The 17,665-nt window shown below is 38.4% G+C and overlaps 2 protein-coding genes and 1 pseudogene across 4 annotated transcripts in view; 1 reads left to right on the forward strand and 2 right to left on the reverse strand.

The window, feature by feature from the left end:
- The window catches only part of LOC121039189 (olfactory receptor 52Z1-like), a 52,450-nt gene that overhangs the window by 24,120 nt on the left and 10,665 nt on the right, over nt 1-17,665 (reverse strand). The gene's annotated exons all lie outside the window — the stretch shown is intronic.
- Nucleotides 3,879-10,639, forward strand: LOC121039146 (olfactory receptor 51I1-like; annotated as a pseudogene).
- On the reverse strand, nt 13,699-15,633 carry LOC121039190 (olfactory receptor 51I1-like). The gene has a single exon (XM_040489116.1). The coding sequence runs from the start codon at nt 15,541-15,543 to the stop codon at nt 14,587-14,589; it is 957 nt and encodes a 318-aa protein (XP_040345050.1). The 5' UTR covers nt 15,544-15,633; the 3' UTR covers nt 13,699-14,586.

The following is a 17,665-nucleotide window of genomic DNA, read 5'->3' on the forward strand; positions in this document are numbered from 1 at the left end:
TTTGACACAGTTAAAGTAGTGTAGCAGATATAAATATTCTCAAGGAGATTTCAGTGCAGGAGACAAGGAAGACAAAAAAATAAAATGAAATTAATAAAACATAGTGGAAAGAAAAGAGATAAACTAGGAAGTTAGAGAATAGGGTGGGGGATTTGTCAAATTCTTTGGACTTCTCACAAACTTGCTGAGTTAGAAACTGCATTTGGAAGTGGAAGAATACTAGACTTGCCTGTGACAGTGGGGTTGTCATGAACACTGTCCAAGGATCCTTCATCTGTCCCCGTTTTCTTCTCAAGATGTTTGAAACCGCATGTGAAGGAAGAAGTGGGAACGCATAGTATATTATGACTATCTAATTTATATCTTTATTTATAAAAGCTATAATTTATACCATTTCATTCTATATCCACATTCTACACCTAAAATTACAACAAAGTTCATCAATATTTGCAAGATCCTCCACCAGCAAAAAGATGACGACCTGATGACACTCAGATAATGGTCAGCACTTTTTAATAATAAAATATTCTAAAATAATGTGTGTACCTTTTTTTAGACACAATGCTATTGCATACTACAAAGACTAAGGTACAGTGTAAACATAACCTGTTTGTGCACTGGGAAACCAAAAATTCTCTTGACTCACCTTATTTCAATATTCAATTTATTGCAGTGGTCTGGAACCAAATCTACCGTATCTCCAAGATATGCCCATGTATTTTTTCATTATTTTCTATCTAAAATTTTATGTTATGCTATTTTAAATAATTTAAATATTCCATAAAATTTCTTATTTTACATTAAATAGCTTAGGTTAAAAGTCCATGAAACTAGTTTACAAAGTTTCATTTTTTCTAATAAAATATCACATAGTAAAAATTGTAATAAATAATGACTTTATAGTGCTTAATACCTGCAATGAAATTTTCAGATACAAAACAAATTCAAGCTTAGTAAGGAATTTATTTTAAAAGATTATTGCAAAGGGAGTAGCAGACTGTTGCAAGAGGGAGAGGGCTGTGACTAAAACTGCAAGCATCTCAAGGATTAGGCAATATATTCTCTTTTTAAAAAAAAAGAATATGTATTTATTTTGAGAGAAAGAGAGAGAAGGAGTCAGGGAGGGGCAGAGAGAGAGAGGGACACAGAATCCCAAGCAGGCTCCATGCTGTTAGAGCAGAGCCAGACATTGGGCTCCATCTCAGGAATCATGAGATCATGACCTGAGCATAAATCAAGAGTCCTTCACTTAACAGACTGAGCCACCCAAATGCCCCAAGAATATATTTACTTTTCTTTTTTTTTTTTTTAATGTTTATTTATTTGAGAAAGAGAGGAAGAGGGAGAGACAGAGCACGAGTTGGCGGTGGGGTAGAGAGAGAGGAGACACAGAATCCGAAGCAGGCTCCAGGCTCTGAGGTGTCAGCAAGAGCCTGATGCTGGGCTGGAACTCATGAACCCATAACGTCATGACCTGAGCCCACATCAGATGCTTAACTGACTGAGCCACCCAGATGCCCCAATACATCTTCTTTTATAGAGAGGAGTGAGCTAGACTAGGAAGACCGAAGTGTGAGGAAGTACAGATGAAAATGTGGTGTGATTGGATAGGGAATCAGAAAGTGTTTTACCCTGAGGCCCACGTATTCTCCAGGGGGGCTATCAAAACTCAGAGGCCTGGGGGAGGAGATCAGCTTAACCACCATTTGTTGAACAAGCATTAATATGCTCTGATTGTTCGGTGGGGACAAAGCATTTTAGCTAAATATATACGAGGCAAAAAAAAAAAAAAAATGGACAAGGGGAATATGAGTGGTCTTTGTCCGGTCTTGTTATGGGTAAAAAGGGGGGCATCCATGAGTCTCATCTCTGTCATATGGGGAAGGGAGGTTGTTTGCAGAAAGCAGTTTTCCCAAATACAAAGGGTGTGGGGTAGCTTGATCATTTGTTTTCCAGGATGACAGGGGCTCAGGTACAGCTCAACATTGTCAATTGTATTATTTTCTTTATATGTTTGATGTATTAATACAAATACCCATTTCATAGGCATGCAAATAAAGGCACAGTGAGCTTCAGCCATTTGTTAAAGGACACCAAAGGTGAGTGGCCAAGTCCAGTGGAGCTTTGTCTCCAGGCATTCTGACTGCAGAACCTTTTAGTTTTCACATTCAGTGACCCTTAAGCTTAAATACAGTCAAAAAAACTTGGAATTACATTTTTTAATTTTTTTGATGTTTTATTTATTTTTGATAGGGAGAGAGGAAGAGAGAGAGGGCACAAGCAGAGGAGGGGCAGAAAGAGAGACAGACACAGAATCTGAAGCAGGCTGCAGGCTCCAGGCTCCAAACTGTCAGCACAGAGCCCGTCTTGGGGCTCAAACTCACGGACTGTGAGATCATGACCTGAGCTGAAGTTGGATGCCTAACTGACTGAGGCACCCAGGTGCCCTGAAATTACATTTTTAATTTCTGTATAAACATGTTGGATGAACCTGGATAATTCACACCCCTGCTCAGTGTCTCCCATCTATAAAATAATGTATCAGGATGGTCTTTATAATCCCTTTTCATTCCAGCATCTATGAGGAAGGGACTCATCAACAACTGAATTGACATATTATTTATTTGTTTTTGTGGGGAAGTGTTCTTTCAATAATCTTGCAGTCTTTTCATTTATCCAAAACTATAACAATATGCTTTAAATTTCGTCTCAGAATTGGTCTGGCTGGGCTAACATCTGTGTACTTGTGTTCTCTCAAATAGGTGACAGCGTTTTTCTGTCTTTCCTAGGTGCCTTGGCCCCAAATGTGAACAAAGACTTTATGTATGGAGACCTGAAAACAGTAAGTTACTACAGCTCAAGATGGGTACAGGTTGGTTAACACTGGAAATAAAAACACTCTTATAGTGGTTGAATTTAAGGCAATCATGATGAGTATGATTCAGATTGACATTTTGAAAGTTAAAAAACAATTCTTTAACTAAAAATAATAAATTCCAATCCCTTGTCCTTATATTCTTCTAATAATTCACACACACACACACACACACATACACACACACACGCATGCACACACACACACACGCTCAGACATGACACTAAATTTTCAACAGAGAAAACAAACAGAACTGAAATAAAATGAAAGCATTTATTTGGGGGGGTCTCAGAATTCCAATTCAGGGAACCAAAGTCCAGGGTTTCGTTTTTAAAGACAAAAGGCAATGCCCTTATACATTGTTAAAGAATTTTTGTTGTTGTTGGAAGGAGAAAACTAATCTCTGCTAAACAATTGGGTGCTAAGGCTATCAGAAAGCAAAAGTCTATTACTGTGGCACTGGAATATTTTGGTTTGGCCCAGTTCAAAACTTCGAGGTTCCAGTGGGTGAGAACGTGCATAAGGTTCACCTACCTCCTCAATGGCCTCCTGCCTCAATTTTCAAACCCCCTGACATAAGTTGGCCCATTTTATCTCACCTTTCACAAAAATCTCACTATGGATCTAGCTACTTCCATTATTTATTCACAAAAGTGGTTTTGCTAAAAATGACTCTGTACAAGGACAATGAAAGGACATTTTGCTGAGCTTTTTTGTTTTGTTTTTTCACTACTTACTTCCTGACCTTATTCCCTTAGGGATTCTGTGATCTAGGACATCACAGGCCTGGTCAATCCTCAAAGGAAGTGGAAGAGACAGAAGACCTTTTACTGCCTTTTAGCTATTCCACCTGAAAGAGGGAAAAATGCCCCAAGTATTATGCATGGTCCAACAGATGCTACTGTCTTTTTCCTAGGTGCCTTGGTCCCAAATGTGACCAAGGACTTTTCTGACTAGACTTTATGTACGGAGATCTGAAAGCAGCAAGTTACTACAGCTCAAGATGGGTACAGGTTGGTTAACACTGGAAATGAAAACACTCTAATAGTGGCTGAATTTAAGGCAACCAAACCATTAAGATTGCTAATTCTCTCTTTTGTTTATCAGTGTTAGCCTTTACTTTTCATTCCTTTCCATATACTCATTATCCATTTACTCTTTCTCAAACAATTTTTTCTGATAGTTAAGTCCTTCCTGAGTTAAATCATTTTACTAAATGATCTAAATGGTCAATGTCATACATAGTTTACAATAGTATGATTTATCCTCTTTTGCAAAACTAGAACAGAAACTAACCTACTTTATTTTGTTGGAATATTTGAAGAGAACATATGGGATGAGTGTTACTAGATAATTTTTTCTTATTGCTCCTCACACCTGATCTGTGGAGTCTTTTAACAACCAGCAAAGCATCCTCCCACCTCAACCCAGGAGTAATTAAGAGAGACTATTGTTCCACAGCTCTCAACTGACTTGCAAAAAAAGGAGATTCCGTACCTGAGCAGCTCCTTCCTTGCCAGACTCTCTCACAGTGAGCATATGATCCACCTGGCAGTTTCTGAAAGTTCTTTGTATATGTATCATGCAGAGTGATGAAAAACAGTGTGTAACTTTAATAATGCAATTCTACAAGGGCACCGGGGTGCTTCAGTCAGTCCAGTGACCAACTCTTGATTTAGGCCCAGGTCAGGATCTCAGGGTTCAACAGGATCCACCCCTACCTCGGGCTCTATGCTGACAGTGCGGAGCCTGCTGGGGATTCTGTCTCTCTCCGTCTTTCACTCTCTCTCTCTCTCTCTCTCTCTCTCTGTCCACCCCTCCCCCAAATAAATAAATAAATAAATAAATAAATAAACATTTAAAAAATAATGCCGTTCTACAGATGAACGAATGTGCAGACTTTGATCTTTGAAAGGTAGGTGCTCTCTTTCCAAATCCCCCACCCCCCACCTGATTTTCTTAAGACCTATCCACCTCACTCCTTTCTTAGAGTTCCCTTCTTCCACCAGTGCACACTCTGTTGTCCTTTTATTTTGAAGTTTCTCCATCAAAGGCAGTGTGATAGATTGTAGTTAATCCATTCTACAGAACAGAATATTGAGGAGCAGAAAGGTTAAGCAATTGGTCCAAGATCACAAATCTAGTAAATTGGAGGGGAGGTGGTAGCAGGATTCTGATTTGAGTCTCTCTGACTCCAGAGCGTAAGGTCTTAAACCCCATTTTAAATCGTCTTTCTCATCTCTGTTATTTTGTGAAAAATCTTATGCTATGTTTGTGTAACTTATATTTTTATAGATTTTATAAATATAAACATATAGTTTATATTTTTCCACAACCAGTTTCTCATTACCCATTCACTCCTAGATGCTCCCTGTCAGTCTTGCTTTCTGGTGATTGATTGATTGATTGATTGATTGATTGATTTTGAGACAGACAGGGGGAGAGGGGGAGGGCCAGAGAGAGAGGGCCAGAGAATCTGAAGTGGGCTCTGTGCTGACAGCAGTGAGCCAGATGTGGGGCTCGAACTCACATACTGTGAGATCATGACCTGAGCCGAAGTGAGATGTTTGACCACCTAAGCCACCCACACACCTCTGGTGTTCTGTTCTTCTAGAACCACTTTTAACAATAACCTCTCTAATCACCAAGAACAACATAGGGGATTTTTCAGTTCTCGTGTTTCCGTTACAGAACATTTATTTACTTCCTTTGACTATCTATTTGTTGAAACCTTCTCATTATTTTATTTCCAGGACAGTCCACTCTTCCACTCTCTTTTCTTCTTAATCTACTCTTGTGTATCCTGTGCTTTCTTGATTGTTTCCTCCTCCAAGTTCCTGAGTATGGACATCAACTAAACCTCATTAGCTCTACACCTTTTGGCCATCCTTCCCATTACAGACATCATCTATTCCAAAATATAGCTATAAATGAACTGAAATACCTTTTCCTGTCAATCTCTAAGCCAAGAACTCAGACTCAAAATCTTAGCATAAAATGAGAGTGGGGGACTTCTTGCTACACATCTAGTTAACTAAATCCTGTTTGGTTGTTTTTTTCCCCCCCAAAACACCCTTGCCTCCATTTCTCCCTAGTGAATCAAATATTCTTATTTAGGTTTTTACCACTTGACCTTTTAATGATTATAAGAATTGCCGAGGGGTTTGTCCTGAGACCACACAGCCTTACATACTAATGTGTTTTGGGTTCTGATACTTGGTAGAAGCCTCATTATGCATACCGCATCCTCTTTACCCCGACCTTATGGTTTCCAACAAGACTCCATTCTACCTATTCTATCTTATTTAACTTTCCCTCTTTTTACAACTCTTCATTCTATTCAGGAGGATATTCTCGGTGCTCTTCCCTTATAAGCCTTATTCTGATTTCCACACCTTTGCTCTTGAAGTCAATCAGCCTGCAATTTTTTCTGATTTTGCCTCTTCCAATTAAAGTTCTTCATCAGCCAATGACAAGTTACATTTCATTCTCTCCTTGAATCCTTCTATGGTTTTTCAAGTCCTCATTTACTTCTCTTTCAATGTATGCCTGCTATTTGCATATTTGTTTTATATAATTTAACAGAGGAGTGTTGTTGAAAGAGCACAATAGGACACAAAAATTAGGCTTTTCTAAGGGCTGACTGAAAGTCATGTGACCTTAGGAATTATTTACCCTTCCAAGCCTAATTTAAGGTTTAGTGTGCTTTTGGTTTTTGTTTCTCTTTGTTTTCTTTGTTTTGTTTATTTTTATTGTGTTTTTTAATTTTTTTAATGTTTATTTATTTTTGAGAGGGAGAGAGAGAGAGAGAGAGAGAGAGAGAGAGAGGGGGAGGGGCAGAGAGAGAGGGAGACACAGAATCTGAAGCAGGCTCCAGGCTCTGAGCTGTCAGCACAGAGCCTGATGCGGGGGTCAAACTCATGAACCACAGGTCATGACCAGAGCTAAAGTCAGACACTTAACCAACTGAGCCACCCAGGTGCCCCAATTTTGGTTTGGATATAGTAAGGCTGGCTTCCTCCTTGCTGGGGTGAAATTATAACCAAATAAAATAATGTTTGAGAAAAAAATAGTGAAGTTCTATTCATTGTGAGAGTTCATTATACAATGTCTTTCCTTGTTCATAGTTTTGAACTGATGTGCTTTCCACCAAATATATTGTACTACATCAGGAACTTTAGAACAGGGATCATAAGTTGCATAGCATCTGTTATCAACTGCAAATCATGGAACAATATGTGGTACATATTAAGGGTTCAATAATATTTGGCAACTGTGTCTCACAGTTTTCTGTTGTTCTGTCTCTCATTGCACTTGTACAAGAGTCTGGGTCACAATAATTGCCATTCTTCAGTTTCCTCTTTTTTAGTACTGATGCATAGGGGCACTTGTACCCCAATGTTTATAGCAGCACTCTCAACAATAGCCAAATTATGGAAAGAGCCTAAATGTCCATCAACTGATGAGTGGATAAAGAAATTGTGGTTTATATACACAATGGAGTACTACGTGGCAATGAGAAAGAATGAAATATGGCCCTTTGTAGCAACGTGGATGGAACTGGAGAGTGTGATGCTAAGTGAAGTAAGTCATACAGTGAAAGACAGATACCATATGTTTTCACTCTTACGTGGATCCTGAGAAACTTAACAGAAACCCATGGGGGAGGGGAAGGAAAAAAAAAAAAAAAGAGGTTAGAGTGGGAGAGAGCCAAAGCATAAGAGACTCTTAAAAACTGAGAACAAACTGAGGGTTGATGGGGGGTGGGAGGGTGGGGAGGGTGGGTGATGGGTATTGAGGAGGGCACCTTTTGGGATGAGCACTGGGTGTTGTATGGAAACCAATTTGACAACAAATTTCATATATTGAAAAAAAATAAATTTCCTCTTTTTTAACTCCTTTTATTAATTACATTAATCTTCTATTATTGTTTCCTTTATTTAACATTCTACTTCTATTTTTTAAGCAGGAAGTTTGATGTAATATATATTGATGTAGGACACATGGTTTGAAAATGATTCTTAGCTGCTAGCAATTGATTCTTAAATAAGTGACTTCTACTTCCTATGCCTCTAAAGTGACAGGGAACTCTGTTTTGCTTCTAAGGTACTGGAGATAAATGCTTGTTTGGGAGCTATAAATAGCCAGTGGCCATAGCCATTAAGGCAATAGACTTATGTCAGATAATCCTGCCCAGCAACTCGTTGCACAGCAACTGTTGGTTTTATACAGACACACTTTTCCCCAAAATGCTATGAAAGCATTCTCATGGCTGTGCTTACAACAGAAATGTGTTAAGGTAGCTTGGTGTCCTGGGTGCCAAGTTTGTGTGGTTTATTTAACATTTTTTTTTTTTTTACATTTATTTATTTTTGAGAGACAGAGTGAGACAAAGTGAGAGTGGGGGAGGGGCAGAGAGAGAGGGAGACACAAGATCTAAAGCAGGCTCTGGGCTCTGAGCTGTCAGCACAGAGCCCAATGCAGGGCTGGAACTCATGAACCATGAGATCATAAACTGAGCCGAAGTCGGATGCTCAAGCGACTGAGTCACCCACGCGCCCCTGTGTGGTTTATTTTAGCCTAGCGTGTCCTGTGTTGATTGTGGTCTGTCCCACACAATCAATTCATTATAATTATAATTCATGTATTAAGTTCTTGTTTTATTTATAGATATATTTTATATCACTCTTACTGTGTTACATATGTATTTGCTTATTTGTTCGTATCTGTATATCACACCACCAAACAGTAGCCTATATGTAGGCGGAAATCATATCTTAGTAAATTTTGTATCCCCAGAAGTAGTAATGTATATTTTTTGTATTACTTAAGAATATTTAACTTGAGTCCAAAAAACAAGATGATAAATGGAGTATTGATTAAACTCATGAGATACATTAAACATAGATAGGAAGTAAATTTATAAGTAGCTTAGAAGATATCATATGACTAAGATATAGGCATCATTCACCAATTATGGTAAATATGGATAGTAGGTAAGTTACAGGAGCTATTAAACAACATGTTAAAGATAAAACATATGGAATCTATGATAAACAAAAATTTTATTTATAGATAAGAAGAATAGAAAAAAAGTCATAAGGCATGATAATGCCATGTCTAGAATGGCGGCTGTGTGATACCTAAATCAGTCAACTATTAATGACATCCGTTGTGGTTTTGTCCTGGTCCCACATGCTCTCAGCATAAGAAATGCAGGTAAAATTCATAGATATTCCCCAGTCTTATTGATGAGCTACAGCTGTGGCCATGCATGCATGATGCTGTGTGCCTGATAAAGTGTGAGTTGACCCCAGGTACCTTTCATCTGTAGGATTCCCTTTGCTCAAACCTCAACTCTGGTGATCTTTCTAACATGATCAGCAGAGAGACAGAACAGAGAAATATTTCATAATCTAGCATTCAGATACTGTGGGCCTTCCTTCCTACTTGGATGCAATTCTATGTGTATTAAAACAACCCCATCTCTGTCCTCCTGCTTCTCACTGTGTGTTTTAAATTAACTAAGTTAATCATGTGATTTGTGAATATTACTTTGTTCTGTGAATGTTTCTGTTCAAAACTTCCTTAGTTTATCTGGTAGTGTTTTTGAAGGCTACCATTGCATCCACAAAATTGCCCACAGGATAGCAGTTACAAATCACCTAAAAATTACTCATACAGGCTTTTTGAATTAAACTACATTCTACCCTATTCAGTTTGCTCGGCATGCAACAGATATTTAGTTTGTTTCTGCTTCTAGACTCTCTCTTCAACCACTGAATGAACTTGAATTAATTTACCACTTGATTTTCCTACACGTGTTCTCTTTTTTAGGTTTAGCATCATGCTTATGTTCAATGGCACCTACTACCAGCCACCCTTCTTCTTTATTTCAGGAAGACTCATATCTGAGTCTCCATCCAACTGAGCATCACGTATATAATTGCCATCCTGGAGAACCGCATAGTTACCATAATACACAAGAATCCCAGCCTTCATGAGCCTCAGTATGTATTCTTATCCATGTTGGCAGCCACCGACACAGGCATGTCAGCATCTACACTGCCTACTGTACCGAATATGTTTCTCCTTAATCACAGGATTGAGTTCCATGGCTGCCTAGCTCCGACGTTCTTCATCCACACTTCTCTTCTGTGGAGTCAGCCCTCCTGTAAGCCATGGCTTTTGATTGCTTTGTTGCCATACGCAACCCGCTGTGCTACACTGTGGTCCTGACCCATTCCCGCATTACTCAGGTGGGATTGGCTGCTATGGCTTGAGGAGTGGCACTGATGGCCTTCTTACTCATCCAGCTCAAATGACTTCCCTTCTGTAAGAACATCATCCTATCCCACTCATTCTGCTTCCACCCTGAAGTGATGAAGCTAGCTTGTGTGTCCATTCATGTGAACATCACCCATGGGTTGGCATTGGTTCTCTGCACCTTTGGTGTTGACTCTGTCTTTATTGTTTCTGTCTTATGCTTTGATCTTGAAGACAGTTCTTAGCATTGCTTCTGGGGAAGGATGACTTAAGGAACTCAACACACATGTCTACCACATTGTCATGGTCCTCATTGTCTAGGACCCACTTATTGGCTTAGTTCTGATCCACAGGACAGGCAGATACAACTCCCCTTTACCCCACATCACTATGTCCAACATTATCCTTTTCCTCACACCTGTCCTCAACTCTTTTGTTTCTAGTGTGAAAAGAAAACAAATTAGAAGTCCAAAATGTAGACTGTTTGCACTTAACTAGGTTGATGGAACAGAGTAGGATCCCTTTGAGGGACTGACTGAAAGTTACCAGGGATATTGAAAAAAGAAGAATCAACAGACATTATTTTCCTGTGTGCTGAGGTACTTCCTTTAGTACATCTCTGTATGGTTTTATTGTAATTTTTCTAGAAATATAGTATTCCTTTCTGGTTTTAAATATTTGATCAAGAAAGATGCCCAAAACCCCTTTCACCTTCACTTATATTTCTCATTCCTGGTGTTTACAGCACTCGCCTATGAGCCCATTTCAATCTAAAGAGTCCTACAGATACTTCTATCTGAGACTCCCACATGTATAGCTATATGGCTGAAATATTATTTAAAATAAAATATTTACATTGTTATACAGACATATACTATCTTTTGGGAGTTTGAGATATTATAGAGGGGAATATTCCAAATGAGAGAAAAGAAGGCTTATTTTCATTTTCATAATTTTTATTTAAGTATGTTTATGTTTTATGATTCCTTTGCTGAAACCATCTCAATCTAAGCCTCATATAACATGAAAATTCAGTGAGAGATTAAAATGAAAATATAACAAAGCAGTGTACCTAAAATCTGCCATTTATGTAATGTATCCTTGATTTTCTCAGGTTGTATTAATTTAGATTTCATATTTAGTTGAAGATATAAATATATACTGCTTAAGCTAAAATCAGGACTCTGAAACTTATCTGTTATGTATCCAGGGAACATAATGACCCTGATTTCTGTGCTTCAGTGTCTCTATCAGTGAAAATGAGTTAATAATGGTATCTACTCTGTAAGGACACTGTAAGAAGAAATGTGATAAGTTATGTAATATGTCTGTAACAATGAAAAGTATGTTGCAAATGTTCAGTGAATATGAATCATTTTATTATAAACCAAAATATGGTAGAGGACAAAGGCCAAGCCAGGATTTAAAGATAAATACAAATGAATAAAGGCTTCTGTCATTCAGATGGTGATATCAAAGGTGACCAGAGGATAATACAGTTTGTTCAAAGACATATTTAGAGTTCTCTTTTTATATATATTTTATAAATATGTTTGTTTGCAAATATGTAAAATGATTCAGACCAGGTTTATATATTTCATATTTGTGTATATCATATTTATATGCCCAATATTATCATTGCAGATCAGAGACAGGCATCAAATTCTTTATATATACTAGTGATGTCTCTAAATTAACTATAATACAGCAGAGCTAGACATTATTACTTCATCCATGTAAAATTTTTTCATGTTTATTTATTTACTTTGAGAGAGAGAGAGAGAGAGAGAGAGAGAGAGCAGGGGGAGGGGCCAAGAGAGAGGGAAAGAGAGAATCCCAAGCAGGCTCCATGCTGTCAGCACAGAGCCCAATGTGAGACTCTATCTCATGAACCTTGAGATCATGACCTGAGCCAAAATCAATTCAGACACTTAACCAACTGAGCCACCCAGGTGCCCTATTACTTCATCCTTTTTTAATCAAGTTATGTGGACATGAATTCATGGTTCATTAATTTATTGATTCAATAATAATATTTAATTCTTTTATTTTCACCTTTTGTCCTTTGTGACTCCTTATTTTACATCTTCACACAACCATTCTGGGGTTCACTATATACCACACTGTATGGGACAGATGAATCAGACAAAAATGCCATCATTTAGGGAAGTACCACTTAGTAAGTGAGACAAGACAGGAATACATTGGCATACTTTAAGACAGAATCAAATAAAGTATCCAATCCACTTCATAACAGACATAATATGCCATTAAGTTACCTCATCATTTAATTTATAAGTGAAGAAACGTAAAACAAAATTATCAGGAAAGGTCACAGATTCAAAGGAAGGATCTCAGGGACTCAAGCTTAAGGACTCAACACTGTCATGTCACTTTTCCTCTCTGGGGCATCCTCTTATATCTGCTTCTTTTCTCCTCCATACTCATGCTCTCCTAATGTAGACAGGTATGGCTTCCACAAAGCTATGGAACATGATGACCACATGTGATGTGATCTCCTTCCAGAAAGGAGACTCTTTCACGCTAACTGTAGCATAAAACATGAAGGAGATTTTCTTTCCTCAGTTTTTAATATCTATAGCTGAAAGATCAGAGGAGGGATATGGTAGAATTTTATTGGTCTCATTCAAACTCTACAGACAAGTAAGGATTTCCTCAAAGGAAAATTGTGCAGTGTTTTAAGACAATGAAACAGTTGCTGAAAAATGATCCCCAGTTCCCTCTACTCATGCTCAGGGAAGTCAGAGTTAGGAGGCTTTTGGCCAGACTCACAATAAAGAAAATGATTAAATCAGGCCTTAAAAGATGAAGAAACAGTTTAAGAATTAGAATTTTATTTAATTTTTTCAGCGTCTTAATTATACTTCTCAAATAATCTCTCCATAAAGGTAAAGACCATACTTAAAAAAAAATAACTCCCTTTATCTTGTTAATACCTAACAGATAGAGCTTACTGAATGCTTTTGGAATTGAGATAGATTTCCAGCTTCCATAATACTTCTCTTGATCTTCTCTGTCTTGCAGGCCGAAGTTCTTGGCAACCCCAGTCCTCACTAGCTTACTTTCCTCTGAATTCATATTAACAATTCAAAGCAAGTCTCAGCCTTACTAATTACATTATGTAACATGGTTTTGCTGCTATTTCCTGATTTCCATGGGTAGAATGTAAGCTATACGAATATTAAATCTATGTCTTTTATATGATTCTGGTGTCTACCGAATATGTCAGACATTAAAATATTTTCCAGTTGATTGCTTGAGCTATCCTTTAGAAATTCATTCAAAGAGGGGCGCCTGGGTGGCGCAGTCGGTTAAGCGTCCGACTTCAGCCAGGTCACGATCTCGCGGTCCGTGAGTTCGAGCCCCGCGTCAGGCCCTGGGCTGATGGCTCAGAGCCTGGAGCCTGTTTCTGATTCTGTGTCTCCCTCTCTCTCTGCCCCTCCCCCGTTCATGCTCTGTCTCTCTCTGTCCTAAAAATAAATAAACGTAGGAAAAAAAAATTAAAAAAAAAAAAAGAAATTCATTCAAAGCTCTCTTAAAGTTGTTTGAAATTCTTGCTAATGATAACTGCATATTTGTTCATTCCCATGGACAATTAAGTCTCTCTCTTTACTTGCTTCCTATGCTGATCCTAGCAGGACAATTCTTCCTTTGCTTACTCTAACTTCAAGAGCTGACCCTAGAAGAGAATAAACGAATTTGTTTTTCCTCTTGGAAAGTTAGGAGAAAAAAAAAAAAAAAAAGATGTAGCCTTGCTTTAACAGGCAGAATATAACCCTATCTACCCTCAGTATGAAATGTGAAACAAAACAATATCCAAATAAGGCATGAATTCTGAATGAAGTAGCAAAATGAGTAAGAATAACTATTTCTCAGATCCTTATATATTATTCTTTTCAGAAAGCTTCTTTACTTTTTGTTAAAAGTCAGAAGGTTCAGACATTAGCTAGTCTCCAACCACAAGAAGTAGTCAGAAATAATAAACATACCGTCATAAATTTATCATCAATTTTGAATTTTCGTGCTTCAGCTTAAACAACATTGCCAGTCAAGAATTAGGAGACATTTTGTTTTCTCTATAGAATTAATCCCTCATTGATCTTTTACAATCCAGAGTTGGACTCCTCAGTTTAGCACCTGGAGCGATGTGATTTTCCTCCAACTCACACACCAAACACATTGAGCTTGGCTTCCTGTTGTCATTTCTCCTTACCACTACCAAAGTCATCATTCATGATCACAGTTATGATCTTTTATCTAAGCGTTCTGCCTCTCCTTCCCTCATTAGTTAGATTAATTATTTCTTGAGAAAACCTAAGTATTTTATTGTTTTGAATTCATGGTGCCTAACATACTACTTGGCACACAGTAGATCCTGAATAGCAGTTTTTAAATTGGTTATCTCTTCTAATATAGAGAAAATATCATTCCCCAGCAATGACACGTTGCACCCAAAATCGCTTGCGCAGGGCAGCCTGGATCTGCCGGGATTTGAGACTATAGACGAGAGGGTTGAGCAGTGGTGTCATGAGGAGGTAGGCATTACTCATGGTGGTATACAGAATTGGGGAAGTGTCCTCGGTATAACGATGCAGCACTGCCAAGCTGATTAGGGGCAGGTAGAACACAAGCACCGTGCATAGGTGACAGGCACAGGTGTGCAGTGACCTCCAGTTTCTGTCTTGAGTCTCCAGCTTCATAATAGTGTCCAAGATCTTCATGTATGAAGCTAAGATGAAGACAACATCCACTGCAAACGTGCAGAGAACAAAAACCAATCCATAGGCACTGCTGAAGGTAATGTCCCCACAGGCTAAGTTCAGCATATCTGGGTAGTAGCAATAGGAGTGTGAGAGGATATTGGCCCCACAGAAAGGAAAAGTCCTAAGGAAAAAAGGCAGAGGAGCCAGGAGAGTGGCACCTCGTATGAGGGCAGCTCCACTAAGGCATGCAACCATGTAGTGGGTAAGGATCTTGGTATAGTTTAATGGCGCACAGATAGCTACCAAACGGTCAAAAGCCATGGCCACCAGGACACCTGATTCTACTGAGGAGAGGGTGTGGATGAAGAACATCTGGGTTAGGCAGGCATTAAGGCCAATGTCGCGGACATCAAACCAGAAGATAGCCAAGACACTAGGCATTGTTGACAATGAAAGGCCTAGATCAGTAAGGGCTAGCATAGCCAAAAAATAGAACTGAGGTTCATGAAGGTTCTTCTCTGCTCTAACTAGGATAAGAAGAACAGCATTACCCACAAGGGCTATGAAGTACAGGACACAGAAGGGGATAGAGATCCATATATGTGCAGCCTCCAGACCAGGAATACCAATGAAGGAGAAAGTGGGCCAATTAAAGAAAGTGTTATTAAAAGCCAACATAGTAAGATGCACATAGGACTGTAGTTCAGGATACTTGCAAACCTATAAAAGAGAAACCATGTGTCAGGAAATGTGAAAGCCAAATTTAAAGTAAATAGGTTATTGATGCACAGAATATAAAATTAAAATATGGAGAACTGAAAAATTGAGTTTCTATTTTTAGCTTCATAACTATTTTGATATGTGGATGGCAACCAAGTACATGAAAAGATGTAGAACATCATTATTTATTATGTGAATGTAAATAAATACAATAGGATACCATTAGAATGGCTAGGATTAAAAAGACTGAAAATTCCATGTGTTGATGAGGATATGAACAGCTGGAACTCTCTCTCCTGGAATGTAAGTGGTACAACTTCTTTGGAACACAGTTTGGCAGTTTCTTATAAAGTTATACATACACTTATCATACAGTTAGCATTACCCAGAAATTTCACTCTTAAAAGTTGGCCCAAGAGTCAAAAGACATGAGTAGATGCTTCTCCAAAGAAGACATCCAGATGGCCAACCAACACATGAAAAAATTCTCAATGTCATTCATCATCAGGGAAATACAAATCAAAACCACAATGAGATACCACCTTACACCTGTCAGAATGGCTAACATTAACAACTCAGGCAACAACAGATATTGGCGAGGATGCAGAGAAAGAGGATCTCTTGCACTGCTGGTGGGAATGCAAGCTGGTGCAGCCACTCTGGAAAACAGTACGAAGGTTCCTCAAAAACTTAAAAATAGAACTACCCTATGACCCATCAATTTCACTACTAGGTATTTATCCAAGGGGTACAGGTATGCTGTTTCGAAGGGACACATGCACCCCCATGTTTATAGCAGCACTATCAACAATAGCCAAGGTATGGAAAGAGCCCAAATGTCCATCGATGGATGAATGGATAAAGAAGATGTGGTATATATATACAATGGAGTATTATTCAGCAATCAAAATGAATGAAATCTTGCCATTTGCAACAACATGGATGGAACTAGAGGGTATTATGCTAAGTGAAATTAGTCAGAGAAGACAAATATCATATGACTTCACTCATATGAGGGCTTTAAGACACAAAATAGATGAACATAAGGGAAGGGAAGCAAAAATAATATAAAAACAGGGAGGGGGGCAAAACATAAGAGACTCTTAAATATTGAGAACAAACAGAGGGTTACTGGAAGGGTTGTGGGGAGAAGGGATGGGCTAAATGGGTAGGGGGCATTAGGGAATCTACTCTTGAAATCATTGTTGCACTATATGCTAACTAATTTGGGTGTAAATTAAAAAAATAAATTAAAAAAAAATGTTGGGCCAAGAGAAATGAAAACTCATGTTCACACAAAGACTTGTACACATTTATCCATAATATTTTTATTCATACTAGCAAAAAACCCAGAAAAAAAACAAATATACAACCACTGTTGAATGAATAAACAAACTGTGACAAATCCACACAATTTAAATCAAAGAGGGGGGGTGCCTGAGTGGCTCAGTCAGTTGAGTATTTGACTCTTGATTTTGGTCATGATCTTGTGGTTCGTGAATTCGAGCCCTGTGTCAGGCTCTGCACTGACAGTGCAGAGTCTAGTTGGGATTCTCTCTCACCCTCTCTCTCCTTCTCTCTCTCTCTCAAAATAAATACATAAATAAACTTTTTTTTAAAAAAAGGAAGAGATTACTGATAGATGCAACAGAATGAATGGATCACTAATGCTATGTGAAAGAAGGCAAAAATAAAAGGTCAAAAATGTATGACCTCATTTATATGAAATTCTAGAAAAAACAATGCCATAGTGATATTTGCTCAGAGGTATGAGAGATGAACAGGGAGTGTGAAGAGATTGGCTGCAAACAGGCAGATCTATCTTTTTGGGAGATGAAAATGTCCCATACTGGGGTGCCTGGGTGGCTCCGTCAGTTGAGCGTCCGACTTCATCTCAGGTCATAATCTCATGGTTCGTGAGTTTGAGCCCCATGTCGGGCTCTGTGCTGACAGCTCAGAGCCTGGATCCTGCTTCAGATTCTGTGTCTCCTCTCTTTGCCCCTCCCCTGCTCTGTCTGTCTCTCTCTCTCTCTCTCTCAAAAATGAATAAACATTAAAAAAAATTTTTTTAAAGAAAATG

This window comes from Herpailurus yagouaroundi, unplaced genomic scaffold (genome assembly GCF_014898765.1).
Source record: "Herpailurus yagouaroundi ecotype Mexico unplaced genomic scaffold, PumYag 180, whole genome shotgun sequence".
NCBI classification, from domain to species: domain Eukaryota; kingdom Metazoa; phylum Chordata; class Mammalia; order Carnivora; family Felidae; genus Herpailurus; species Herpailurus yagouaroundi.